This window comes from Sus scrofa, chromosome 15, assembly GCF_054392235.1.
Source record: "Sus scrofa isolate SSC_HxYL_T2T_F1_AM1 chromosome 15, Sscrofa_HxYL_maternal_Yorkshire_Landrace_v2.0, whole genome shotgun sequence".
Lineage (NCBI taxonomy): Eukaryota > Metazoa > Chordata > Mammalia > Artiodactyla > Suidae > Sus > Sus scrofa.
The window spans coordinates 33,468,190-33,495,232 of NC_139397.1; the positions used below are offsets into that span (position 1 = coordinate 33,468,190).

A 27,043-nucleotide genomic window follows, 5' to 3' on the forward strand; every position below is an offset into this window, starting at 1 on the left:
TAAATGCATTGTTAATGAATGACACAGCCTCCAGAGATTCAGGGGCGAAATCATAGTTATAGATTATGTGCTCCATGCCTGAATTGTCACATGTGTGACCTCAATTCAGCAGCAGGCTGCCGAGCAGACTCCATGATTAAACACTGTCATTATAACAAATTGAACAGAAACCGCGAGCCTTGAATTGCTTCATAACAAGAGGGTGGGAAGGAGATTGTTCTGATCTCGCTGCTAGTATTCACTGCACCAGTTTTCTAAGGTTTGTGTCTTAATTAAATTGTCATAAAGAGTTATAAAAAGTAGTCTGTGGTAGAGTGAAGTCAACACACTGCAGGACATTTTTGTGCCATCCATCCCGAAGTTTCCTCTCCGGCTGAAGATGTTGTCACTGTGGTCCGGAAGCAGGGCCAACTTTCCAAGGCTTCTCTCTTTTCTGTGGCCGTTAGTTACTCATTTTAAAAATGAAGACCATCTGGGAATTCCCGTTGTGGCACGCGGGTTAAGATCCCAACTAGTAGCCATGAGGTATGGGCTCAATACCTGGCCTCACACAATGGATTAAGGATCTGGTGTTGCCACAAGCTGCGGTGTAGGTCGCAGATGTGGCTCAGATCTGGTGTTGCTGTGGCTGTGGTGCAGGCCTGCAGCTGCAGCTCCATTTCAACCCCTCGCCTGGGAACTTCCATGTGCCACAGGTGCAACCCTAGCAAAAAAAAAATAAGACCATCTAAATGCAGGGGAATGGTTGACTGGCCCGTTCTCAGTGCAGATTCTCGTTAAGAGACTAAAGCAGGTGGCTGGTAGAAAGGTAGTAACAATCGTGATCACTAGCGGCCCTGGGGCTCCCAGAGCTCTCCACCCTGGGTTTTAATGAAAAACAAATTATAAAACAAAATTAAAATTAAAATTGAAAAACAGGGAACTAGCTGGAACACAAGAATAGTCACTTCCTGTTTCATATACACATTTGAACTGGTTATTCTCTTATCCCCATATCAAAAATGGAAATAACTATACAGATCTCCTGGTGCTGATGAAAATACAATTATTTTGCTTCTAGTCACAAGCAAAATGCTATTAAGAGGCGTGTCCTGTTGATAATCACTGAGGCTGGAGGATCATGACATTTCTGACATGAAAAAGGAATACACTGTGCAGGTTAATCTACTATTATGGGTAATGGATGAACTTTCTTTAATCATTCTCTGCTAATTACGCTCCAGCTATTTAAAATATAATCCATGGGAGCATCTGACAGCAGCACTTGGGAACTTGACAGCCGTTCTGAATCACAGACCCCACTCCAGACCTACTGAGTCTGAATCTCCAGTGTTAACAAAAGCTCAGCCAAGGCATACATTAGAGCTTGAGAAGCAGTATTGCCTTGCAAATGTCTTTAAGAGCCTCTGAGCAAGCCATCTTATTCAAAATGAGCTTCAGAGGTACTCTAGGAAAATCAGGGTTCCCTGGTCAATGTGTTGGGGAAAGGCTGTGAATTCAAATCCTCCCTTTGGAAATTATTACAGTCCATATTAACACAATGAAGGCTCTGAGAAGTCCTACAAAAAAAGAACCGTTTGTTATTTATTGTGTAGCACTGCTAGAGGACTAATCAGGGTTTCCCAAGCAGTTTGCCCATTGAACTCTTTCTAACATGAAAAGTCTATCAACATTTTGTGGAAAAGTGGTCCAAGGACAGTCTTGTCTGTGGGTCACCAAGGTAGACATCTTCTAAAGGCACACATAATTATGAAGACATTTCTATTAGCACAGACTTGCAGGAGACAAAAGGTTGGAAAACCAAGCTTCCACCATGTTCAGATCTTTTTGCTTATTTCTGATTATATCTCCCCTCCCCCCTAAACTTGTAAAGAGTTGAAAAATGCTGATTTCATATTGTGATTTCATATACACTCCCTCATTTAGGAAAAATCAATTCTCAGATGGAGAATGAAGCCGAGCCAGGGCCTCAGACTTGCTCGTCGTTCGAATATGCTGAAAACACAACGGTCAGTGGGCCACTTCCAGCCTGGGGGGCTGACAGTGCTGCTGCAGAGACCCAGGTAAGGAGAGGCTGAGAGGGGATGCCTTCCAACTGCTGGTTCTGAGTGTGAAAAATGACCTCCTTAAACACTCCTGTGATAGATTTAATGTTACATCAAATTTGTTGTGGGCTTAATGCATAAAAGCCAAGGCCCAAGGCTCTCCTTTTTTCCCTGAATTATTGAGTGACATTGTGGGTTCTTGTGAGTAATTCAAATGCTTCCTCCCATCTGTACCCAGATTCTGTGCCCTGATTAAATATGATGGGATGGCCATTCACTCTCCTAAGCCCTAAGAGCACCACTTAGAATGATATAATGATATTTTTCCATATCTCCTCAGTTCCTTTAACCTTTCTTTTGCTTCTATGAGACAGGAAAAGTGGGTGTAATTATATTCCCTTTATAGATGAAGAAACGGAGGCCTAGGTGGTCAAGTGACTTACCAGGATTGGTGAGACCTGTGTTTCTTCCATCTTTATCATTTTTGCTGTGGGTTCTTCATCTACTCTGAGATGGCACACACAGGCCTCTTTCTTCTTTTTTGGCCACCCTGAGGCATATGGAGCTCCCAGACCAGGGACTGGATTCAAGCCACAATTGTGACCTACGCCACAGTTGTGACAGCACCAGATTCTTTAACCTCCTGTGCTGGGCCAGGGATCGCATCTGTGTCCTAGAGCTGCAGAGACACCACAGATCTCATTGCACCACAGTGGGAAGTGCCATACGGTCCTCCTGACATGTGAGAGGACCCAGGGAGGTGCTCAGGACTCAGGGAGTCTGGTTATTGTCCCTCAGGGTCACTTGGTGTTTCCTACTCAACCACCCCCCCCACCCCACTTATCTCTTCTAGATCATTACTTGGCCCATATTCGACCTGTTCACTATCTCTCGACTTGCCCTGGTGCTGGCACACTTTGGGGTTTTGGTGGTGCCCACAATGAGAAGAGAGGGAGGAAGCACATAGAATCAATTACATATGGCTTTAAATGAAATAGGACATAGGGCTTTCTGGGCCCTTCCTTGACCCTTCCCACTTCTGGGAACCACTGCCCTGGTTCTCCCAATCCGGGCATTAGGAGGCTTGGTCACTATTTCTGCTAGGGCTGCTACCCAACTGTGGTGAGGAAGTATCCAGACTAGCCCACATCTGAGATTCCTCCATGTTCAGTGTAGTCCAGCCTTCTTTCAGCCTTTAACACCTCGGCATGGAAATGAGACCTGGAGGAGTAGGGGAAGAGGTCCCCTGGGCCCACACCCTCGGTGTACAGCAGAGGTGCTGTACCATAATCAGTGTCCAAAGGAACATTACTATGGCACTGAGATGACAACACAGCCCTCTGAACACCATGTCCAGCACTCATAAAGAGGCTCTGAAAAACATAAAAATAAACTAGTGTACTCTATCTTGCCCTGGTAAGACACAAAAATATTGGGGTTTCTCCATTTTCTCCAGGAAGTAGGATCCTTACTGTCCCCCACATATCCCAGTGTCCAATTTGGGGTAGACAGGGTGAGATCCAAACTTTCATAATACATTCCTAGGTGACAGTGATGCTGCTGATCCATGGAACACACCTGGAGAACCATCCTTTCAAGGACTCTCTGCTTGCTTTGAACTAAAAAATTGAAAAAAAATAAGAAAAAAAAAAAAAACCTTAAAAGACATCCAGAGTTGGAGGGGAAACTTAAGAGACAATAGGTGATGATGGTGGCAAAGAGTTCAAAAAATTTAAAAAAAGAGAGAATTAATGCTGCCAGGAGAACTGTCCCCTCTGTCCCCTCTCCATGTGCTGGCTGAGCCCTCCTCACCCAGCATTCACACCCCCAAACACACACACCTCTCTGGGGTCCCCTTACTCATCACCCTGTACCAGTTTGGCCCATTGGAAATCCTTGTAAAGGTCAAGACTGTGACTTGGAACCTAGAACTCTGCTTCACTGACTGTTAGGGAGGGAAAGCTAAAAGCATGAGTGAGCCTTAAATTTATAGTACCAAGCATGGTGCCTGGTGTCTGTTGAATAGAGAGGTGAAAAAATGCACCTCATGCCCAGTGTCTCCCTGGAACTCTAGACATGGAGCTCCCTGAGAACCCATGTTGTAGACTCGTCATCTTTCACAAGCATCACCCTTGCTGAACTTCTAGTATCTCCTGTATAGAGCTCTGTAACCCCGAGAACCTAGAAGGCCATTTAGCACAGAGTGGGTACTTAATCAGCCTCTTTTTTGTTTTTGTTTTTTTTAGGGCTGCACCTGCAGCATATGGAAGTTACCAGGCTAGGGGTTGAATCAGAGCTGTAGCTGATGGCCTATGCCACAGCCACAGCAACACCAGATCCAAGCCATGTCTGTGACCTACACCACAGTTCATGGCCAGATCCTTAACCCACTGAGCAAGTCCAGGGATCAAACCTGCATCCTTATGGATGGGCACTCCTTAATCAACCTCTTTTGAATAGGTGGGTGAATGAGTAAATGAACGAAAGAATACAGGAAATGAGTGGTTTTTTTGAATTGATAACCCCAGCTTGGGGAACTTATATCCCAAATTGTGTTTGTATTATTTTCTACCATGTGACACCTTCCCAGACAGACTTTACTTTAGAGATGCATCCCATGCCTCTGCGCCTAAACCATCTGGGATGGGTGTGGAATAGATCTAAGAGGACAGTCTGCAAACATAAAACAGAAGCACAAATGCTCTTGATTCTACACACAGGAGTCACAGTCTTAAGTCGTCAGTGTTCCGCTTGTGTGCATAGTGTGGGAAACACCATCCATACAGTATCAACGGCCTCAACGATTCCTGAACATGGCGTAGTCACCAAACCTGTGACATCCTTGAGGGGTCAGACTGTGTGTGCACATGAGCAAGAGGGGAGATGGAGTCCCTTAACCCGGGAGTTCAAGGACTAAATACAAGGCAGTGGGACTAGCAATTATGTACTTTCCTAAAGGCTCCTATCCTGTCAGGGGCTGGAATCAAATTACGAATTAGGCAAACATTTATTCTTTTGTTCCCAAGTTGATGATTGTTATACCCTCTGATACTTGAAAGCCAATGATGAGATGAGTTACATAAATAAGCTATTAGGCTTGCAACAGCAGCTCTAAGAGGCACTTGGGAAAAAATAAGACCCCATAAAACCAGTGTCCAAAATGCAGATCAGGTAACTGTGGGGACTGTCCAGTGCCTGGGCTGATGACGGCATGTTGTCAATGGCTTCATCAATGCAGGCATTTCTGCAGCTCTGGTAATTGAGTAGAATGCACCAGCTCCAGGTGAGGCAGACTGAGGGACCAAGCAGAAGAGTTGCCCGTGGTGGGTGGGGTGGGAAGGAATTCTGTGCCCACAGCAACAGCCGAAGATGAACATCCTCCTGGGATATTCTCCCCATTTTGATTTGTGTGAATAATCTTAACAGTCTCATTATACTCATTTAGGACAAGTTACCCAGAATGTGTGCATACTCTGCCAGCGGTGGCAGTGATAGTGACAGTGACCCGGACTATGGAAATAATGGTTTTGGAGCCGGAAGGGTTTGGAGCCAGAAGGGGCAAATTAGTGAAAACCATGAAGAGCGCCACCCCAGGTAACATATGCACAGCGGGCCCCAGGACATTCAGGGCTCCTCTCTCTCTCATGGAGCCGCCAATCACACCTTTCACTGGGCTCTGCCTGCACCCCACTTTGCTTTGACATCTTAGCTCCATGTCTCTCCCGAGATCTAATTTCCTGGTATCGATGTAAGATTGTCTACGTGCTTCAATTTGTTTTCTCGTGTCATATTAATGACATGGCAGTGTGGTCTATAAGGATTTCATTCTAAATCTGGCATCTCCCCAACAGTCTCCAATGGAATTACCTCTGTAATGAAGGAATGACCACACAGATAACTTTGTTCTTAATTACATACTTTGTTAAGTTAAATCATCCATTGAGCCATGGATGGGCTATTCATATCATGCTGTGTGACTCTGGACTTGTTAGCCATGCCATTATAAACAGGCTCATTCCCTCACATTATTTTTATCTGAATCAGAATTGACAGTAGAAAAACCATCATCCAAAGGCATTAAAATGTGTGTGTGTGTGTGTGTGTGTGTGTGTACACACACATATGCACATATTTGGGTGGCATTTCCTTACCGGTGCTAGAGGACAGATGATCCCTAACACAAAACGTAGTCTTGGATCTGCTTTTCTTCTGATCCACTCTGGCTTGTCAGAAGTATTTTAAAGATACAGTGCAGAATCATTCTTTTTGCCCTAATCAACTTTTCTCAGATACTCATTTAGCAATTATCTGATGAAACTATGACTTTCTTAACGCAACACTGACATGTTGCTTTTGAAAAAGAGTTATCTAGAAACTGTGTGTGTTTCCAGCTTTCCAAGAGTCTTAGCATTTGTGACACACAGGGGTAGGGTTGGGGTGGAGGCATAGTCATGAACCTGAGCCTCCTCTTTGTTCCTTGCATCCTACAAATCACCAGAGAAGCAGGACCAAGGGGAGTATCCTGCACATGCTTATCAAGAAGACAGCAAACACCCCTTGCGTTTTAGTTAGGCCGTTGTCCTTGTTAGCTCCTGGTGGTCAGTCAATGTTCTTCTGGTTGTCACAGATTAAGGGGAAAAGGAGTTAATTGTCATGGGGCCTTCCCCTTGAGGACGCCTAAGGCCAGGCCAGCTGTTATTCCAGCTCTTACCTTGAACTTAGCTTTGGTCCACAGTGAATAACCTTACCCCCTTGACCTTCAAACTTCTTCTTCTGGCTCTAACACTCCATTCATTTGTTGAACAAATACTTATTAAAAGCTTCCTCTGGGCTAGCTTTCCAACAGTGAGTAAATGGACAAAAATCTCTGCCAGACAGTAAAAAATAGGTATAATAAACTAATAAATGTATATAGTGTGTTGAAAGAGATAGGTGCTCTGGAAAAGACAAAGTGGGAAACAGGAGAACAGAACTGATTGGAGTGCTGATTGGTGGGGGCCGGGGAGTAGATGTTAAAATTTAAATAGATCAGTCAGAACAAGCCCCTCTGAGAAGGTGGTGTTGAGCAGAGATTAGGAGAGGAAAGAGAGTGTGCCCAGAGGCTCTCTGTGGTAAGTGCATTCTCAGCCGGGGCAGGGGCAGTAGGAGGCCAGGTGGCTGTGGCAGTAGGAGGCCAGGTGGCTGTGGCAGAGGGAGCTTGTCAGAAGACTGGGAGATGAAGTCAGGTCAACTAAAATGGACTCAGAGCTCTTGTTGAGCTTCCTTTGCCTTTCTGAGGACTTCTCCCCTGAGAGCCATGTGTGGGGCCTTTGGGCAACTTTGAGCAGAAGAGTGGCATGATCTGAGATGGTTTCAAAGGGCACTCTGGCCGCCATGTTGGGAAGACTGAAGAAACAAGGTGGACTGAGAGCCTGTCACAATCATCCAGACAAGATGTGTTAGTGGCTGGGATGAGGGTGGTGAAGTAAGAGACTGAGCGGCTCTGGCTAACAGAACTTACTGCAAGGAAGGAACTTCTGTATCTGCTCTAGCCAGTACCATAGCCATCACCCACACATGGCTTGGGGGCTCTTGAAGCATGGCTAGTGTGAGTAAAGAACTGAATTTTTAAGTTTAATTTTTGCTGTAGTTCCTCTAAGAGTTCACTGGGGCCATGCCATTTTTCTCTGTTTTTACTTGTTTTTATTTTAATTAACTTAAAACATTAATAGCCACATTTGGGTCATTGTACAATGCAGGGAGTGAGCATGTTCTTGTCTCAGCTCTAATTAAAAATACAACACAATCCTCAGATAGATTGGAGGTGGGGATACAAGATAAAGCAGAGTCGAGTATAGCTCTCAGGTTTGGGTCCCAGAAGGGACAGCATTCTGCCCACTGAAATGGAGAAAGCTGAGGTTGGGGCTTGAGGAAGCAAATTGGTAGTTGATGCTAAGATCAAAGTGCCATTAAGCAAGCAGAGGTTTGAGTGGATAGTGGGCTTCTGTGAGTCTGGAGTTGAGCAGGTCAGGTCTGGTCTGGAGATGTCATTTGGGTGTCAGTGTGTCGATGGTATCGAAGGGTCCAGATGAGATCATGAGGTGGGGGGACAGTGTGCTGACAGAGGTAGCACCTCATCCTTCCAATTTTAGAGGTCAAAGAGAAGAGGAGGGGCCAGCAAAAGAGACTTGGCGGGAACTGGCTGTGAGAGAGGAGGAGGAGAGTGTATCAGAAGCCAAGAGAAGAAAGTGTGTCCAGGAGGACTTCCATGATTCCATAGCTCTTTGTCATCAAAAAGAGGGACTCAGTCTTCATATGGAGACCTCTCACTCTGGCAGTGGGATGCCAGGGGTGAGGAAGGAGAGGAGGGATGGTCTAAAGGTAATTTGAAAATGTCTTGAAAAAGGAAAAAAGATTAAGACAAATTGTCTTCCTCTGAATGAGGATGTATCTCTGTATGAGATGAGGGCTCATATTTTTAACATAGCCTTTATATTTATTTTTTATTAAAGTATAGTTAATTTACAATGTTGTACTCATCTCTGCTGTAGAGCAAAGTGACTTAATTATACACATATGTGCATTCTTTTTTATATTTGTTTCCATTATGGTTTATCCCAGGATATTGGATGTAGTGGACCTTGTCCTTGTTTTCTATCCATTCTAAATGCAATAATTTGAATCTGCTACCCCCAGACTCCCCATCAATCCTTCTCTCTTCCCCCTCCTCCTTGGCAACCACAAGTCTATTCTCTATGTCTGAGTCTGTTTTGTAGAGAGGGTCATTTGTGCTGTGTTTTAGATTCTACATATAAGTGATATAATATGATATTTGACTTTCTCTTTCTACCTCACTTAGAATGATAATCTCTAGGTCCATCTATGTTGCTGCAACTGTCATTTCATTCTTTTTTATGGCTGAGTAATATTCCATTGTATATATGTACCACATCTTTTTCTTTTTCTTTTTTTTTTTTTTTTTTTCGTTTTAGGAGTATGTGCATATGGAAGTTCCCTGGCTAGGGGTCGAATTGGAGCTGCAGCTGCCAGCCACAGCCACAGCAATGTGGGATCTGAGCCTTGTCTGCAGCCTACACCACAGCTCATGCCAACACCAGATCCTTAACCCACTGAGCAAGGCCAGGGGTTAAACCCATGTCCTCATGGATATTAGTCAGGTTTGTAACTCACTGAGCCACAATGGGAACTCCATATGTAGCACATCTTCTTAATCCATTTATCTATTGATGGGGACATGTACATTGTTTCCAAGTCTTAGCTGTTGTGGATAGTGCTTTAGTGAACACTGGGATGCATGTATCCCTTTGAATCATTGTTTTTTCTGGGTATATGACCAGGAGTGGGATTGCTGAATCATCTGGTAATTCAATTTTTAGTTTTCTGAGGACCTTCCATACTGTTTTCTAATGTGATCACACTAACTTACATCCCGACCAACAGTCTAGGAGGGTTCCCTTTTCTCCCCACCTTCTCCAGGATTTGTCATTTGTAGACTTAATGGCAGCCAATCTGACTTGTAATTTAGATTTGCATTTCTTTAATAGTTAGTGATGTTGAGCATCTTTTCATATGCCTACTGACCATCTGTTTTGTCTTCTTTGGAGAAATATCAATTTAGTCTTCTGCCCATTTTTCAGTTGGATTGTCTGGTTTTTTTGTTGTTGTTGTTGAATTGTATGAGCTGTTTATATATTTTGGAGATTAAGACCTTGTCAGTCTCATTGTTAGCAGTTATTTTCTCCCATTCTATAAACAGCTTTTTCAATAGTATGCAAAGCAATGAAAAATAAGTATTGGGGGATAAACTTGCTCTTTTACATGTCTTCTATCCCTCTGCAGAATGAAGTCTAGGCCTGAGTGTTTTTTTCTCTCTAGCCTCAACTATGTTCATCCTATTCCTTTCAACCAGAGCAAATCCCTATTTGAAAGGAGTGGGCTTCTTTCACATGGTGCTTCTTGGGATAAGATGCAGAGTAACCTTGGAAGGAGCACAACCAGCAAGAAGATACTTCACTCTAGCCAGGCCTCTTCTCTCTGTCCTGAAAAGCAAGTTTGTTGTCCTGAAAAGCAGGTTTGTTGCCAGGGCTCTGTCATCTGCCCACCCTGACAGGGCTGGCCAACTCCTCAGCCCTAGCTGATGTCATCGCTGTCAGGGAGGGAAAATGTATGCAGACAGCTGGTGTGTGCTGGCTTCCAACAAACTTGGAAGGACCTTTAGGGTCTTGGCATTAACTTTTTGAATGCTGGCAAAGTTGACAGGACAAGAAAATAGAAATAATTAAGAGAAAAACACTAAAAGGAGTACGAGCCTTGGGTGTGCAGTAAAGATTTTCTTCCCTTTGGAGTCTTGATTTTGCCTCACTTTCATCACCTGTGCCTGTAAAGTGAGATCAACCCTCCCCTACCCCTCCCACCTCTGCCCAGTCCCTCTTTAGCTAACAAGGGTGTGTAACAGAGGTCTCCAACCTGCAGAGTGGAATCTGCCAGTAGATATTAATGCCTTCATGGATGTTTTCCAAGATAGTTGGCCTTTCTCAAACTTACCCTCTCTCCCTCATTCCCTGAAATTTCCCTCAGGTAAGGGAGAGCACCTGCCAGTGGCAACCTGTCCTCTGAGGCTTCTAGAAAATGGAAGCCTAGGAAGGTTCGGTAGCCTCTACCTCTCACTCTGTGCCCTCCCTGCTAAGCCTCCTATGGGCTGCTGCTCAGCCATTAGATGCTCACTCTGCCAGTCACAGCATACCTCGGGGGCCTCCGCTTAAAACAGAGCCCCTACGACTCCACATTCCTTGGTTTCTCCTGCCCAGTTGCTTCTTTGAAATAGACCAAACGTGGCAAAAGAATCATATCCAACACCCTGCCTACAGGTTCATAAAGCAGTCAAGTAAATACATGTTTTTTCCTTCAAGGTTGGTTTCTTTAGCGTGACTGTGAAATATGTTTAGAAAGCCCAGGTTGTTAGTACAGAGTCGAGAGGGGAACAGGATTTAGGAGCTAGGGAGGCAGAGCAGAGGGTGAAGCATGGGCAGAGTGAGTCTGGGCAGAAAAAACACATGTGTCCCTTTCCAGTGGGGAGGGCCTGGAAGAAGGCAGGAGCAAGGGGCAGAAGTAGAAAGGTCAAGGAGACAGAGAGAGCCAACCAGGGCTAGAATGTAGGATGAGGGAAGATGCAGTGTGGTTGCAGCAATGAAGCCCCAGCCTTTGTGTACAGTGATGGATGAGAGTCTAGCCCCTGGCTGAAACCCCTGTACCTGGTTGGCAATTTCTAACCAAGGTTTCTCCCCTAAGCTTTTAATTTATTCGTTCATTCATCCACCACCATCACTTACCCTACACAGTACCTGAAGGGCAAACTTCCAAGCCAAAACCTCTCTCCTTTGCTGCAGAAATCTCTGCCTTCCCAGCTCTCTGTCTTAACCAAGGTTTCACCATTCTTAGAGTCCAAACTTGGTAACTAGAAGCTTTCCTCAACATTTTCTTCTCTCACCTCCAGCTACTTGCAGTCCCAAGGTCCTATTGGCTTCTTTCTCAGATGCTTTTGAAAACTACCCCTTCTCTAGCCCGTCTTATGCTGCCCCAGGAATCTTCATCTGGTCTGCAGAACCACACCACCTCCCTGTGCTCTCACCCTGCCAATGCCCTACCAGTGCCATCCCCCTCAGTGTATCATTCATGCTGCCAGCAAATAAGAAATCCCAACATGTTTCTTTGATTTAAACCCTTTAAGGACTCTCTGTTGCTCACTGACAAAACCAAATATCCTTCTCTTGCATGGTTCATAACACCTGCCTTGACCTTCTCTCTGTGACTTCACCTTTCTCCATTTCTGGTCTTAAACTTTGTGCATCATCAAAATTCTTGTGATGCTGTTGGAGACTTCCATGCCTTTTCTTGTGGTCTCACTTTCTGGAATGACTTTCATTCCAACACGCTTCTTCTCTAACCTTTATATAACTCATACTTTGTCTTAAAGATTGAGTTCAGACTTGACTTCCTCTAGGAGTCTTCCCAATGCTTCAACATCAGCTATACCCAAGTCACTCTTCCTTGTCTGTTCTTTTGCAACACCCTGTATTTATTTCTGTCACCTGCCACTTGAGATTATAGTTATTTCTTTGCATATAAAGCTCTCATTAGTGCCAAGATTGCTTCTCATTCATGTTCTGCACTTAGAATAGGGCCAGAATATCATAGGTGTATAATAAATTTTAAACAATATCTTAAGTGTTGAATAAAAATTCAACACAATATGGGTTAATGCCTTCATTAGCTCCTCGTACAACATCCATCATCCATTTGGGCCTTTTTTGTCTAAAGAAAGAAAAACCCATAGGAGCTACCTACAGAGAGACATCGATTCAGCACCTTTCTCCTCTGGATGACTGTACTACCGAAATTGGTGAATCCAATTTTCTCAAGAACCAGACATAATTAAGCTTATTCTTCAATGATTACTTCTTCATGGGGACTGTTGGAGGCAAATCAGAATGCTCCTTTTTGATTGTTTCTTTTCAATGGTCACATGTCCCTGGCATGATTTTTATAATCTCTGCCCCAATCTGGGAGTAACTTTCACAGAGAGTCATTTTTTAAAATGTATTCTGAAGTAAAGTTGATTTACAATGTTGTGTTAATTTCTGCTGTATAGAAAACAACCCAAATGTCCATTAACCAATGATTGGATTAGGAAGATGTGGTGTATATATACACCATGGAATACTACTCAGCCATAAAAAGAATGAAATAATGCCATTTGCAGCAACATGGATGGAACTAGAGACTCTCATACTGAGTGAAGTAAGTCAGAAAGAGAAAAGCAAATACCAGATGATATCACTCATATCTGGTATCTAATATCCAGCACAAATGAACCTTTCCACAGAAAAGAAAATCATGGACTTGGAGAATAGACTTGTGGTTGCCCAGGGGGAGAGGGAGGGTAGTGGGAGGGATTGGGAGCTTAGGGTTAACAGATGCAAATATTGCTTTTGAAAGGATTTACAATGAAATCCTGCTGTGTAGCACTGAAACTGTGTCTAAATACTTACAATGCAGCATGACAATGGGAGGAAAAAAATTATGTATACATGTATGTGTAACTAGTTCCCCATGCTGTACGGTAGGAAAAAAAGTGTGTTGGGGGAAATAACAATTTTTTTTTTGTCTTTTTACCATTTCTTGGGCTGCTTCCACGGCACTTGGAGGTTCCCAGCCTAGGGGTCCAATCAGAGCTGTAGCTGCCAGCCTATGCCAGAGCCATAGCAACGCGGGATCCAAGCCGCGTCTGCGACCTACACCACAGCTCACGGCAATGCTGGATCCTTAACCCACTGAGCAAGGGCAAGGATCGAACCCGCAACCTCATGGTTCCTAGTCGCCATGACGGGAACTCCGGAAATAACAATTTTTAAAAAAAAATTTAAATAAATAAAAATTGATTCAGTTATATGTTTATATATTTATATATTATTTTTAATTCTTTTCCATTATGATTTGTCACCAAATAGTGAATAGAATTCTCTGTAGGACCTTGTTGTTTAGCCATCCTGTATACAATAGTCTGCATTTGCTAATCCCAAACTCCCAGTCCTTCCCATTCCCCTCCTCCTCAGCAACTACAAGTCTGTTCTCTATGTCTGTGAGTCTGTTTCTGTTTCATAGATAAGTTCATTTGTGCCATATTCTAGATTCTACATATAAGTGATGTCATATGGTATTTGTCTCTTTACAGAGAGTCACTCTTAGTGATAAAAATGCATCATACCCTTGAGATCTGAAAAAGACAAATAACAGTTGTAAACCTTTGATCTTCCAATATTTGTTCTTTGAAGAGCTTCAAGTTGAACTAATTAGTGGATAAACAGGATTGACAGAAAGAGTTAAAGCAAAGAAGACAGTTGACCTCTAAACTAGTTCACCTGGTTTATTCAGCTCTTACCCTGTGCCCAGGCCAGTGCTGGACGGGGTGGGGGGGGTTGATGATAAATTAGTGACATGCCCTCCTCTCTCGATGCTTCTAGTCACACATACAGACTTGAAACATCACCCAAGAGAGCAGCTTATCAAGTACCCTGAATAGTTGTGTTCTACCTTCTAAGGCCCTGCTGTTGGCTCTTAGAGTAGGGAACTAGAATTCCATTTCTTTTGAGTTTTCCTAATTTATGTCCCACCAGGGTCTACAGATCATCTTGCTCTTGATTTATTCATTTATTCATTTTTATTCAACACCTATGATATTTTAACACCACTCCCTCCCTTCTTGGGCCCCACACCCTCCAATGCCCCGGTCAGGTCCAGTGAGCAAGGCTTCAAACCTCTGTCCACAGCCATGTGATGGTCTTCCCCTAATCAAGGCCCAATTTCCTGACCAGTAAGTCCATTTTCTTCATTTCAAGGTGATTACATTCAACAAATTACCAAAAACCAGGGCAGCTGAGTTAAGAACAATTGGTTTTGCGGTAGTTAGAAAAACACAAGGAAATGATGACTGGACCAGTATTAAAAGGGACGCTGAAGGATAACGGCCCCAGCTCCTGGTTAATTCCTCAGCTTGGCTATTTAGAGATTCACAACTAATTATGCAGAGATGATGAATTTTAAAAATTCTGCCACCCTGTCTTGCCAAGGCCAAGGACTTTGGCTATTAATAGAGCAATCAGATTTTGCTATGTTATGGAGAATTCACGCAAAGTTGCATCTATTTTAAAGCATTCATCTGGCACATGACTTAAAGATGACAAATGTCCATAATGTGCAAAATCAGCATTGGGTTCAACTAAATCCAAACTCATTATAATCACTCTAAGTTCCCCCGGAGAAATCTATTTTTTAAAATGGACGTTATAGGTAAGAGTTATCTTTAGTCCTTCCTGGAACTTCTCTCTTATTTAGATCATTTTAAAGGTTGGCTTTATTTTTGACAAGCCCATCCCAACTGAGGGGAAATGGACACTTTCAGTAAAACCCAAGGGATTTGTCTTATAACATTAAACTCTCCTGGATGACAAGTGGAAAGTATTGACCATGACAGGCAGGCTGCTTTGAGACCCTTACAGGAACCAGGGTCTCAGATTTCTCTCTGTCACCATTTAGCCACCATCAGAAAAGCCGGAGTCCTTTCAGCTGTTCTTATTGGGTTTGTATTATGCTAAAATTTGGGGCTTTTAGTGAGGGAAAGTCAATAACAAAACAAAACAAAAACGAAAATGCCCTAGCTTCTAAAGATCACATGGTCAGAAAGAATCCAGTGTGTCCACAGACAGGCTTGAACAGGGAGGCTGTGATGTGACCTGCATTTAATTATTTAAGCAGCATATTGGGAGGCCCTTAAGAAAGCAAATGTCACGATGGGCAGAATGAGTTTACCCTCCTGTCGAAAGAGCAGTGTGCCGTGGCGAGGCCGTCGCTCAATTAAATTGGACTGCGGGATACAGAGGAGATGGAGACCAAGTCTGGGGACCCTAATGAGACATTTTGGAAGGAAAAGATGCCCCCCCCCCCCAGAGTTTGTCACTCTGTGATGGACGTTCTCCCCTTCCCCCACATTACCCCCAGCTGCCCCAGGCACTACCTGCTTCAAGTTCAAATACAACCCAAAATGTTTAAATGGGAACTCGCAAAGTAGAATTTCAAAGTACAAAACAAACCCTCACTTGTTGTGGAGCAGGCAGGGGGAGTAATGCCATGCAAAATAATGGTCCGTGGCTGCCAGGGCATAGGATCTAAAACTGCATAAATAAGCAATGAATAGGATGCCGTTTCATTTGTGAATATGCGTGTGTCCCCTCACCCTTATGCGGGGGGTGGGCAGGAGGAAGTGGACCCTGGTAGACCTGTAATGTCCCTGCCACCCTGCAGCCCCAGAAGCATGTCTGGCCATGACTTTTGTGCAGAGCTTGCATATAACACAAGGGCTATCTCCAGTGTTCACCCTGGGTCACCTCACAACCGCTCAAAGAGGGGGGTTGTGCCCTGCAGGGGGTATGGGGCAATGTCTGGAAACATTTTAGGTTGTCACCACTCAGAGGTGTGGGGGTACATGGTGCTGCTGTCTGGTGCATAGAGCCATGGGTGCAGCAAAACATTCTACGATGCTCGGGGAAGCTTCTAATAACAAGGCATTATCCTCTACACCTTGTCAGAAGCACCAAGAATCAGCTAAGATGAGATTAACCTCTGGGTGTCGGAAATGTTCCTTGGGAGGGACAAGCTGTCAAATATTTGTGCCGGACTCTGCCTACGGCCATGTCCCCCTGCCTGCCCAGGTGGCATACCAGGCCTGGCCCAGCCACCTGATGGTTGAGATGCTCTTTGTCCAAGGGGCTTTGGAAGGGAAGGTGCTCCAGTCTGGGTCTCTCACACTGGCTGGTTCCAATGCCTTGTCTGTGTTAATGACATGGCAAATGGCTGAAGTGCTCACACAGAGAGCAGACTGTCTGAGGCTGTTACCCATTAAGTATCGTATTATTTCGTTTCTGTCTCAGAGAGCACGTGCCTCAAGGAGGCAGAAATCCTTTACAGACTTGAAAGTTACCCAAGGGCAGTGAATCCTCACCCTGCTCAAGGGAAGTAGGTAAATTGCAATTAGATGAAAAAAAGCAGAGAAAAATATAGTCAACAGGTGTTTGGTTTCCTTGGGGACCTCAGAGTTTCATACTTGGCTAAAAAGCACATGGCGACATTTGGAAAGGTTCCCTTGCCTGAACTCGTCCAAGGAGTGTTTAAGACTAGGCAGATTAACATTGATCTCAGGATTTAAAGTGCTGGGTCAGTAGAAGGAGCTCTGTTGAAGAACTGGGGTCAATGGAAAAAAGAAAGTGCTCATATTCAGGAAAATCCTTCTAGAGATAATTATTAAAGTTGCAAAAAAGAGGAGTTCCTGTTGTGGCTCAGCAAATTAAGAACCCCACATAGTGTGCATGAGAATGCAGGTTTGATCCCTGGCCTCGATTAGTGGGTTAAGGATCCGCATTGCCACAAGCTGTGGTGTAGGTCACAGATGTGCCTTGGATCCAGCGTTGCTGTGGCTGTGGATAGGCTGCAACTGCAGCTCTGATTCGACCCCCTAGCCTAGAAACTCTCATATGCCACAGGTGAGGCTAAAAAAAAGAAGGAAAAACAGTTTGCCAAAAGATAATGTGATGTGTGAATCTTTGAGGTGCGGAGAAAAGGAGATATATCTATTCTAGTTTTTTTAGAGATTTTGCTCTAAGACTTGAAGAAAAAAGACAGAGACCATTTCTAACATTCTGCCATCCCAGCCTTCCCTCCTCACCCAGCCAAACCCCAGAAACATGTTCCTACTGTACAACCAAGATGAGCTCAGGAAAAACCAGGGTGATTTCCTAGTAACCAGCAACCAGGACTTTTGCCTGGAAAATGTCAAGCACCTTTCAGTAAATCACACTACTGGTGTCTCTAGGAACTTCTTTGAACCTAGAAGCCAAAATCCATTGGCTATTTGTCTGGAAGTGTTGGGCATGCCCCTAATTGGGAATTAGGACACCTGGGTTTGCGTAGATAGACTTTGTGATCCTGGACCAATAATGTTAGATTTTCTGCCACCCAATGCCCATCTTGCCTTCTTTTCATGGAATAGATTTGACAGTAAATGTCAACCTACGGAGTGCTAAATAAATGTGAATGGAATTATGGTAAATTTGCCCAGGAAAAGAACAGTTCCTGGAATTTAAGGTTGAAGTTATGGGGTGGGGGGAGGACAGAGCACAGAGACCTTGCAAACTGTGAGCCAAAATATTGGAAGCTACAGCCTCAGAAAGGTAAATCTCCCTCATAACTTGCCCAGGGTTTTATAGTTTCATTAAGGAAAATATCATATTATCTTTATCTATTGTTAAAATTCAATCCAAGTAACAAAGAACTGATTTAAACTTCCCTGAAATCAGCCTAGCAGCCTCCTCTTTCCTTATTATTTATTTTCACAATAAGTAGCAATATCCCAAGCTATCACTCAGCATCATTGTTTCCAGATTCAATTACATGGGTTACCCAGAAAGATGATGAGGCTGGATCAAGTGGGGGGAAATTCCATGTTTAATTAGGCCAAGAACTGTATTATAAATAAATAAATCAGCATACTTTTAAAGGAATGTAATTAGAAAAGGAGACAGTATCCTTTCTAACATATCCACCAAGCTGGCTCTCAATCTAGGGCAGGCAGAAAAGGTTAGTGATTGGCTCCCAGCCTCCCCCCCAGTCAGCATCCTCATCTATTTATGAAGCCCCAGCAGCATCATGAACAGTGTTTCCTTTCACCCTCATCTTTTCACTTGTCTTTTAAAAACCTCCCTTTTATCTTGGTTTGTTTGGCCCATCCTATGCTATATATATATCACATTGACTCTTTTTATCATGGGATGGTTCCCTCCCTCAGAAACCTGCAAGTATCTTCCTGAGTTAATTAGGATTCCCTAGAAGGAGAGGCAACAGGATCAATATTTTTAAGGAAGACCCAAAGCAATGCTGACATCAGTAAGCTTTGAGATGTGCAGGACTTAAATACCCAACTGGAAGTAAGCATGTGTCTTCTTGCCCCATCACTTACTTAGTCATCTTGAGCAAGCATCTGCCTTCTCCTCATTCAACCCATCTTATCCTGACCTAAGTGTCTTCCGGACTTCCCCCTCCCTACCCCCACCAGGCCTGACATTCTGTTACTGTGACAAAGGCTATAGAGGCTTGTCTGTCAACCTTCATGTTTCAGTATTCTGGCTTCTCTGCTCTTGGGAGAGCATCTGAGTTCTCCTCAGGTCTCATTTTTTGAAACTCGATTTTATTGTTTTGATCACAATAGCTTCACCCCCGACCTCTCTGGCCCTCACCTTGTATAGATTAACCATTTCCCTGGTTTCTTGTTCATCCTTCTAGTCTTTCTGTGAAAAACAATCAGCTGTAAATAAACATTTTGTATCCAAAGGAAAGCAGGTGGTGTGCATGGTTCTGCATCTTGCTTTGTTCTGTTTTCCTCCAATTCATGATAGATCCTGGAGATGGCTCCATGTCAATACATAAAAGTGTGCCCCTTCTTTTTCACAGCCATGTTGTGTGGCTGTGCCATAATTGGGGTAACTAGTCCTCTATGGAATGGATTCCCAGGATTAGACTGTTGAGTCAAAGAGTGAATCATTTTCAAAGGAGTCATGCCATTTTCACATTGACCTGTAGTATTGCGTTCTTGGTCTCCCAAAGCCTTACCCACAAATTCAGGATCAAGCTATTGTTCTCTGCCGATCCTACACAGAAGAAATGAATTTCTAGTGTGATTTAAATTTGATTTCTCTTATGAAGAGTGAGGCTGAAAACCCCCATTTAAACCTACTTAAATGTTATTTATATACCACATGACATCATATATATGTGGGACCTAAAATATGGCACAGATGAACCCACCTGCAAAACAGAAACAGACTCACAAACATAAAGAATGGACTTGTAGTTCCCAAGAGGGAGTGGGGAGGGGGTGGGATGGACTGGGAGTTGGGGGTTGATAGACACAAACTATTACATTTAGAATAGATAAGCAATAGGGGTCCTACTGTACAGCCCAGGGAACTGTATCCAGTCTCTTGGGATAGATCATGATGGAAGATAATATGAGAAAAAGAATGTGTGTGTGTGTGTGTGTGTGTGTGTGTGTGTGTGTGTGTGTGTGTATACCTGGTCACTTTGCTGTATAGCAGAAATTGACACAACTCTGTCAATCAACTATATTTTTTAAAAAATAAAGAAGGAAGAAAAAAAAAAACGTCATTTGTATTTCTCACTCTGTGAATCATCTGTCTTTGCCCTGCTTTTGATTGGGTTGTTAGTCTTTCTCAACTCAATTTCAAAGAACTTTTTAAGATGTAGGGAGATTATTCCTTTGTTTGTGATTCAAACTGTTAGTGTCATTCCAGATTTTAATTTGCTTCTGACACCAATTAGGATGCTCTTTGCGATATAGAAGATTTTATTTTCTTATGGTCAAGCTCATCAATCTTTTGTTTTATGACACGCCTTTCCTCACTCCAAAATTATTAAGACAGTGGAGTTCCCATTGTGGCTCAGCAGTAACAAACCCAACTAGTATCCATGAGAATGTGAGTTCAATCCCTCGTCCCACTCAGTGGGGTAAGGATCCAGCACTGCCATGAACTGTAGTGTAGGTCACAAACGCAGCTCAAATTCTGTGTTGCTGTGGCTGTGGTATAGGCCAGCAGCAATAGCTCTTGATTCGACCCCTAGCCTGGGAACTTCCATGTGCCACAGGTGCAGCCCTAAAGAGACCAAAAAAAAAAAAAAATTACTAAGACAAGAACTCATGTTTTTACTCTGGTACCCATACAGTTTATATTTTTGTCCTCCCATATGGATCAGGCTTTTTAAAAATCTGACTCTCCAGTTGTCCCATGTCAGTTTTATTTCACAGAGGTACTTTAGTAAAGGAAGATCAATTGGTTTTTTATGATCAGCTGTGAAGGAGACAGTTTGGTAACAGGGGAAAATGAAAAGATCTCATTGTCTTCTATTACAGTGATTCAACTGACCAGCCTGACCCTTTTATCCCCACATTATGGTGTTTGCTGGGTTAGTCATTTCACCACCAGTCTAATTAATGAAAAAATATCATAGGACCCATGCCCAGGTGAAGGAATAGCCTTAGTTTCCAAGGGCCTTCTGGGTGATTCACAAAGCGTGTTTTCCTTTTATTGACTGATTTTTGGAGGACTCGTATTACAGGTCTGAAGATGTGCAAGGAAGGAAAGTGAAGTGTGCAAGAGAAGGATCCTAGGCCACTGGCAGAGTGAAACTTCTCCTTTGGCCATGCTAATGAGTAGACTTGGTTAAGTCTCCTTGGAGACACCATGAATCATCACTAAATTAAATTCTGTGAGCAATAGAGAGGAAGCATGAAGCATGGTCCTGCCCACACAGAGCTTACAGTCTAATTATAGAAAGATGAAGCTAGAAACTTTAAAATCCCCTCATGGAAGTTCCCTATAGTGGTCTAATGATTAGGATTCTGTGCTTTTACTGCAGCAGCCCAGGTTCAATCCCTGATCTGGGAACTGAGATCCCACGTAGAGCTATTGTACACCACAGCCAAAATAAATAAATAAACAAAAATTTTTTAAAACCCACTAACAATATCAGCAGTATATAATAAACTTCCAAAAGCATGGTACAGACACCACTTCCCCTTCCCATGCCTGCTTGTCCCTCTCACAACTCCTTCTCAGTGACATTACGTCATGGCCTATCAGAGGATCTTATTTTCCCCTGTCATTGAAGACTTATTTTCCTGTTTCAAATGGAGTGGATAATATTAAGGCCAGAACTCTAGATCTAGGCGTACGTCCCTCCCCTCTGATTCCATAATACCCTCGTCTCACCGTGACCATCAAGTTTGCTCTCATCCCTGTTTTCTTCTCCTGCTTGTTCCCTAACAGCAGGAATTGTGACCTTTTCCTCTGAAGCTCTTGCACATGGCAGGGGCTTACTGAATGTTTATTGAAGGGCTGGGTGTGTGAATTGTCCATGACCCTGAAACTGAGGACCCATAGGGTCCCCAGCAAAAGACATGAAGTAGTGAGAGTACCTCCCTGAGACACTTCTGGAGTTGGCCTTGGGGAATCAAGTTTGAGTTGGCATAAAGGAGAAGAGAATTTCTCTTCAAGGCTAGGGAGTGAATTGGGTAATGAAGAGAGGGTCTGAAGAGAGCAGTGATTGCCAGTCTTCCCCATAGGCAGTTAGCAGAACAGAGGTCATATGATTCAGGAGAGTGATTTAGAATATAAAGGTGGTGCCAGCTGTCAGTGGTTGTGATCTGTCAGTGACATAAGTGTGAAAGGTGAGCACAGGGCCAGCAGCAAACCCAGGTGATAAACAGGCTTGGGTTTGCACTGGCTGTTCCCAGAATCGGTCTTTAAACTTGAATCTGTTCTGCAGCCTTCACTGAAAAACAGCAAACAAAAAAACTCACCTCTCTTTCTGCTTTTTTCTCTCCATTTTGAATAACCTAGAGCTTTTGTGTTAGAAGAGAACTTAGAAGCTATATATTTTTTTTTTTTTTTTTTTTTTTTTTTTTGTCTGCCTTCTCTCTCACTGGAATGTAAGCTCCATAAGGACAGGGGTTTTCTGTTGGTTTGTTTAGTCTCATAATTCCTAACACTCGGTGGAAATGTATTTGATAAGTGAAGAATGAATGAATCCCCCTTATCCTATCCTTATTCAGCCTGTGCTTGGACTTCCCAATTGGTGGGCAGTTAGGGGATGCACCCCTTTCAAATCAGTTTATTCCATTGGAAAGGCCTCTCATTGTTAAAACGTTGTTTAAATTGAGTTTTTCTATCCTACACACCGGTGAGGGAAAAGGGAAGGAGGATCTAGGTGCCATTTGGGTTGCGCAATATTACACAGCTGGGGGAAACGTGGTGTCGATGGATGATGAGTAAAGATTATACTCAGCTTATACTCAGAACACCATGAAATTCAGAGTTCCCTTTGATAAGTAACTCAGCATTTGCTGAGATAATGAATACAATAATACATGAATGTCTGAATGAATGAATGGGCCAACAAGTGTTGCTGGGAAATGTTCATGAAGGATTACGAGTCAAAAAAATTGAATTAATATCAATGATGTGTAGTATCACTGAGCTTCTCTAAAGCCTTGATTTCTCATCCATCAAAAGGCAATGATACCACCTAAGTGCAAGACTGTAATAAGATAGTATACACAACATGCCTTTTTGAAAGGTGTCTTTTAACGCTGGCTGTTGTTGCTGTTTTAAATTAATTTACCAAGAAAGGCTCCATGATGTGTGGCTCTGGTGTGGAACAGTGACAGAAGCCTGGAATGGAATCAACCCAGACACTTTTCTTGTGCCTAAAGTGTGGTAATGGGAGTTCCCACAGAGGCTCAGTGGTTAACAAACCTGACTAGTATCCATGAGGACTCAGGTTCGATCCCTGGCCTTGCTCAGTGGGTTAAGGATCCAGTGCTGCTGTGAGCTGTGGTTTATGTGGCAGGCTTGGCTCGGATTCCGTGATGCCATGGCTGTGGTATAGGCTGGCAGCTACAGCTCTGAATGGATCCCTAGCCTGGGAACCTCCATATGTATGCCACCAGTGCGGCTCTAGAAAGACAAAAGACAAAATAATAATAATAATAATAATAATTTAAAAATAAAATATGGTAGTGGAAGGTTTTTCGAGAGAAGAGGAAGGCATATAGTGGGAAAGGGGATCCCTATTCTAGAATCTTCTGGACACACCCTTGTTCTGTGTTTGTTTTTATCAACACTCACATGTTTCTTGACACTTCAGCAACACAGGGCCTGAATGTTTTTTTCATTCACTATTATATCACCAGTGGCTGGCACATGAGGCATCTAATAAATATTTGTCAAATGAGTGAAAAGCATTAATCCTGAAATAAGCCTTTTTTTTTACCCAAATCTCAGCTGAATTTTCAGAGCAAAGCATAAAATGAACCAGAATTTCCCCATGCCTTTCTCCAAAGTGAAAAAAAAAAAGTTTTAAAGAATTATTTCAGTGCCATAAAATATCTCTTTAGTTCTCCTCAGAGTGCAAAGTTCAGACACATAATGTGGTGAAATTACAAATGTTATTCAGTATAATACCGGTTGGATCATAAGATGAAGGAAATTATGGGCTAAAACAGCTCTTTAAGTTCTGCATTGAAGAAGAAAAAGCAAAATGAGTTTAATTCCTGGGTTCAAGAGCAAGATGGTATTTAGCCTGGATAATACTTGATTTATAACTAGCTGTGTCAAATTATACTTTCTGTTTTTTCTGCTAAAATGTACTCTGCTACAGGGTGTTTTCTGTTTTTTTTTTTTTTTTTTTTTTTCCCAGTGTCTGTGGCATGTGGTAGTTCCAGGGCCAGGGAGAGGATCAAACACTTGCCACAGCAGCAACCCAAGCCACTGCAGAGACAATGTGCAGGGTATTGTTTTTTAAAAGAAACTTGATAATGATTTGGGAGAGAGAGAAGTGTTCTACCTTTTCAGAACACTGCACCTTGGATCTAATAACACCTGGGTTTTTTGTTTGTTTGTTTGTTTGTTTGTTTTGTCTTTTTGCCATTTCTTGGGCCACTCCCGCGGCACATGGAGGTTCCCAGGCTAGGGATCTAATCAGAGCTGTAGCCACCAGCCTACGCCAGAGCCACAGCAACGTGAGATCCAAGCCACGTCTGCAACCCACACCACGGCCCACAGCAATGCCGGATCGTCAACCCACTGATCAAGGGCAGGGATCGAACCCGCAACCTCATGGTTCCTAGTCGGATTCGTTAACCACTGCGCCTCGACGGGAACTCCCTGTTTTTGTTTTTGTTTTTTTTTAAGAGTTACATTTGAAGGGAAAGTTAGTATAAGATTCTATGAAAAGGGTACACTGTTCTAAAAGAACAGGGTTGAAGAGTTAATGATAGGCATTCTCATCTTGTTGCTGGGGTTTTTGTTTTTTGTTGTTTGTTGTTTGTTTGTTTTTGGCCATGCCTGTGGCATGTGAAAATTCCTGGGCCAGAGATCAAACCCAAGATGCTGCAGTGACAATACTGGATCCTTAACCTGCTGTACCACAGGTTTATTGCTGGTTTTTAAAGGGAATACTTCCAGGAGTTCCCGTCGTGGCTCAGTGGTTAATGAATCCAACTAGGAACCATGAGGTTGAGGATTTGATCTCTGGCCTTGCTCAGTGGGTTAAGGATCCGGCATTGCCATGAGCTGTGGTGTGGGTCGCAGATGCGGCTCAGATCCCGCGTTGCTGTGGCTCTGGCATAGGCTGGCAGCTACAGCTCCGATTAGACCCCTAGCCTGGGAACCTCCATATGCCTCGGGAGCAGCCCTAGAAAAGGCAAAAAGACAAAAAAATTTAAAAAAATTTTAAAAAGATAAAGGGAATACTTCCAGTGTTTCCCTATTTAGGATGATTATGGTTTTTGTAAATTTTTTGTCTTTATTTTTTGGTAGATTAACTTTATCAGATTAGAGACATTCTCTTTTTATATTTTTTAACTAACATGCAGTTGATTTATAGTGTTGTGCCAATTTCTGCTGTACAGCGAAGTGACTCAACCATACATGTATATACATTCCCCTTCTTATATTACCTTCCATCATGGTCTATCCCAAGAGACTGGGTATAGTTCCCTGTGCTATACAGTAGGACCTCATTGCTAATCTACTCTAAATGTAATTTTTGCATCTACTAACCCCAAATTCCCTGTCCATCCCACACCCTCTCCCTCTCACTCCCCCTTGGCAACCACAAGTCTGTTCTCCAGAGACGGTCCTTTTTAATCCTGGTTAACTAAGAGGTCTTTTAAAAATCATGTATTCATGTTGACTTTTATCAAAAAAAATATGGATCTAATTGAGTGATCATATGGTTATCTTTAATCTGTTAGTGAAGTAAAAAGATATTTATGTATTTTAAAATTAAGCCAACCTTGTATCTTTGAGATAAACCTAATTTAACTGTGATATATTATATTTTGTATATATTGATAAGTTTAGTTAGCTAATATTTTGCTTAATACTTCTACATCTTTATTTATTTATTAAACCATTTAATTCTTTACTGCTGTTTTATTTATTATTAACCTATTGTATTAAGTGGGTTGAACTAAGTGATGCTATTTTCTTATGCTTTCTTTATCTTATACTTTCTTGCATTTTACTATCAAAGTAACACATCTCATAATATGACTAGGAAGTATTCCTCTTTTTCTCTTCCTTTTAGGAAGCTGTATAGGTTAGAATGATCTAGGCTATGAATGTGTGAGAAAACTTAGCTGTTAATATGTCTGGTCCTGACATTTTCTTTGTTGGAATATTATTAAAGATTGCTTCAATTTCATTAACAGTTATGAACTTTTTCAGGTTTTCTGTTTCATCTTCTGTCAGTTCTGAAGAACTATATATATGAGAATATATCCCTTTTTTCTAATTTTCATGTTGATTAGCATGTCAGCCGATTGAATTACCTCTATCTTTTTGGTCTCTGTAGTCTCTGTATGTGAAGTTACATCCCCTTTTTATTAATAATACTAGTTATTTAACCTTTCAAATCAGTCTTTCCAGTATTTACCAAATTTGTAACTATTTTTAAGAATTAATCTTAACTTTGCTGAATCTATTGTTTTTTAACTTTTATTTTATTGATTTCTGTCCTTTTTAAAGTATTTTTTTTTTACTTTTGTTTCATTATTTTCTCTTATACTCTTTCACAGGGACATTTAGCTTATTCATTTTTTATGTTTCTATGTTTATCTCCTTTCTTTCCTTTTTTTATGATCAAGCTTTTTGTTTTTGTAATTTAAAAAATGTTTCCTTTCCTCATTTGTATGATTGTTTCTCTCTTTTGGTTTATATGTTATTGTTAGGTCCATAAAAACCCAAAAGAATATATATAAAAACTACTAGAAATAATAGGAGTTTTTTGCATGGTGACTGAATATAAGATCACTATTAAAAAGTTTATTGTATATAATAATAACTATAAATAAGAAATATTACTTCAAAAAATTCATCTGAACTGAGGAAAGGGAAAGGTTCCTGAATGTAAAAAGCATTAAAGGTACATGAAAATTAAGAATTTCTGTCCTGCAATGGACTCCTTAGAAAAACAAATTGAGGAGATAGACTGACATACATACAACTAACGAGTATTAGCTCCATGCATATATGGTGATCTCCTCTAGTTGGTTTTTTGTTTGTTTGCTTGTTTGTTTTGCTTTTTAGGGCCAAATGCAAGGCCAACCCCTTCCCTTCCCAAGCTAGGGGTCTAACCGGAGCTACAGCTGCCGGCCACAGCCACAGCCACAGCCACAGCCACGCCAGGTCCTAGCCATATCTGCGACCTACACCACAGCTCAGGACAATGCTGGATCCTTAACCCACTGAGCAAGGCCAGGGATGGAACCCACAATCTCATGGTTCCTAGTTAGATTCGTTTCCACTGCGCCA

The 27,043-nt window shown here is 42.4% G+C and overlaps 1 protein-coding gene across 10 annotated transcripts in view; it reads left to right on the forward strand.

Moving 5' to 3' along the window:
• The window catches only part of NCKAP5 (NCK associated protein 5), a 1,198,715-nt gene that overhangs the window by 1,133,893 nt on the left and 37,779 nt on the right, over window positions 1–27,043 (forward strand). For 6 of the 10 annotated variants that reach the window (XM_085001422.1, XM_085001423.1, XM_085001420.1 and 3 more), the window contains one exon: window positions 1,927–2,063. In XM_085001422.1, the coding sequence (XP_084857548.1) occupies window positions 1,927–2,063 (137 nt within the window). Of the gene's footprint in view, window positions 1–1,926; window positions 2,064–5,490; window positions 5,640–27,043 lie in introns of all 10 variants that reach the window. The other 4 variants (XM_085001426.1, XM_085001427.1, XM_085001425.1 and 1 more) reach the window with 1 other exon arrangement.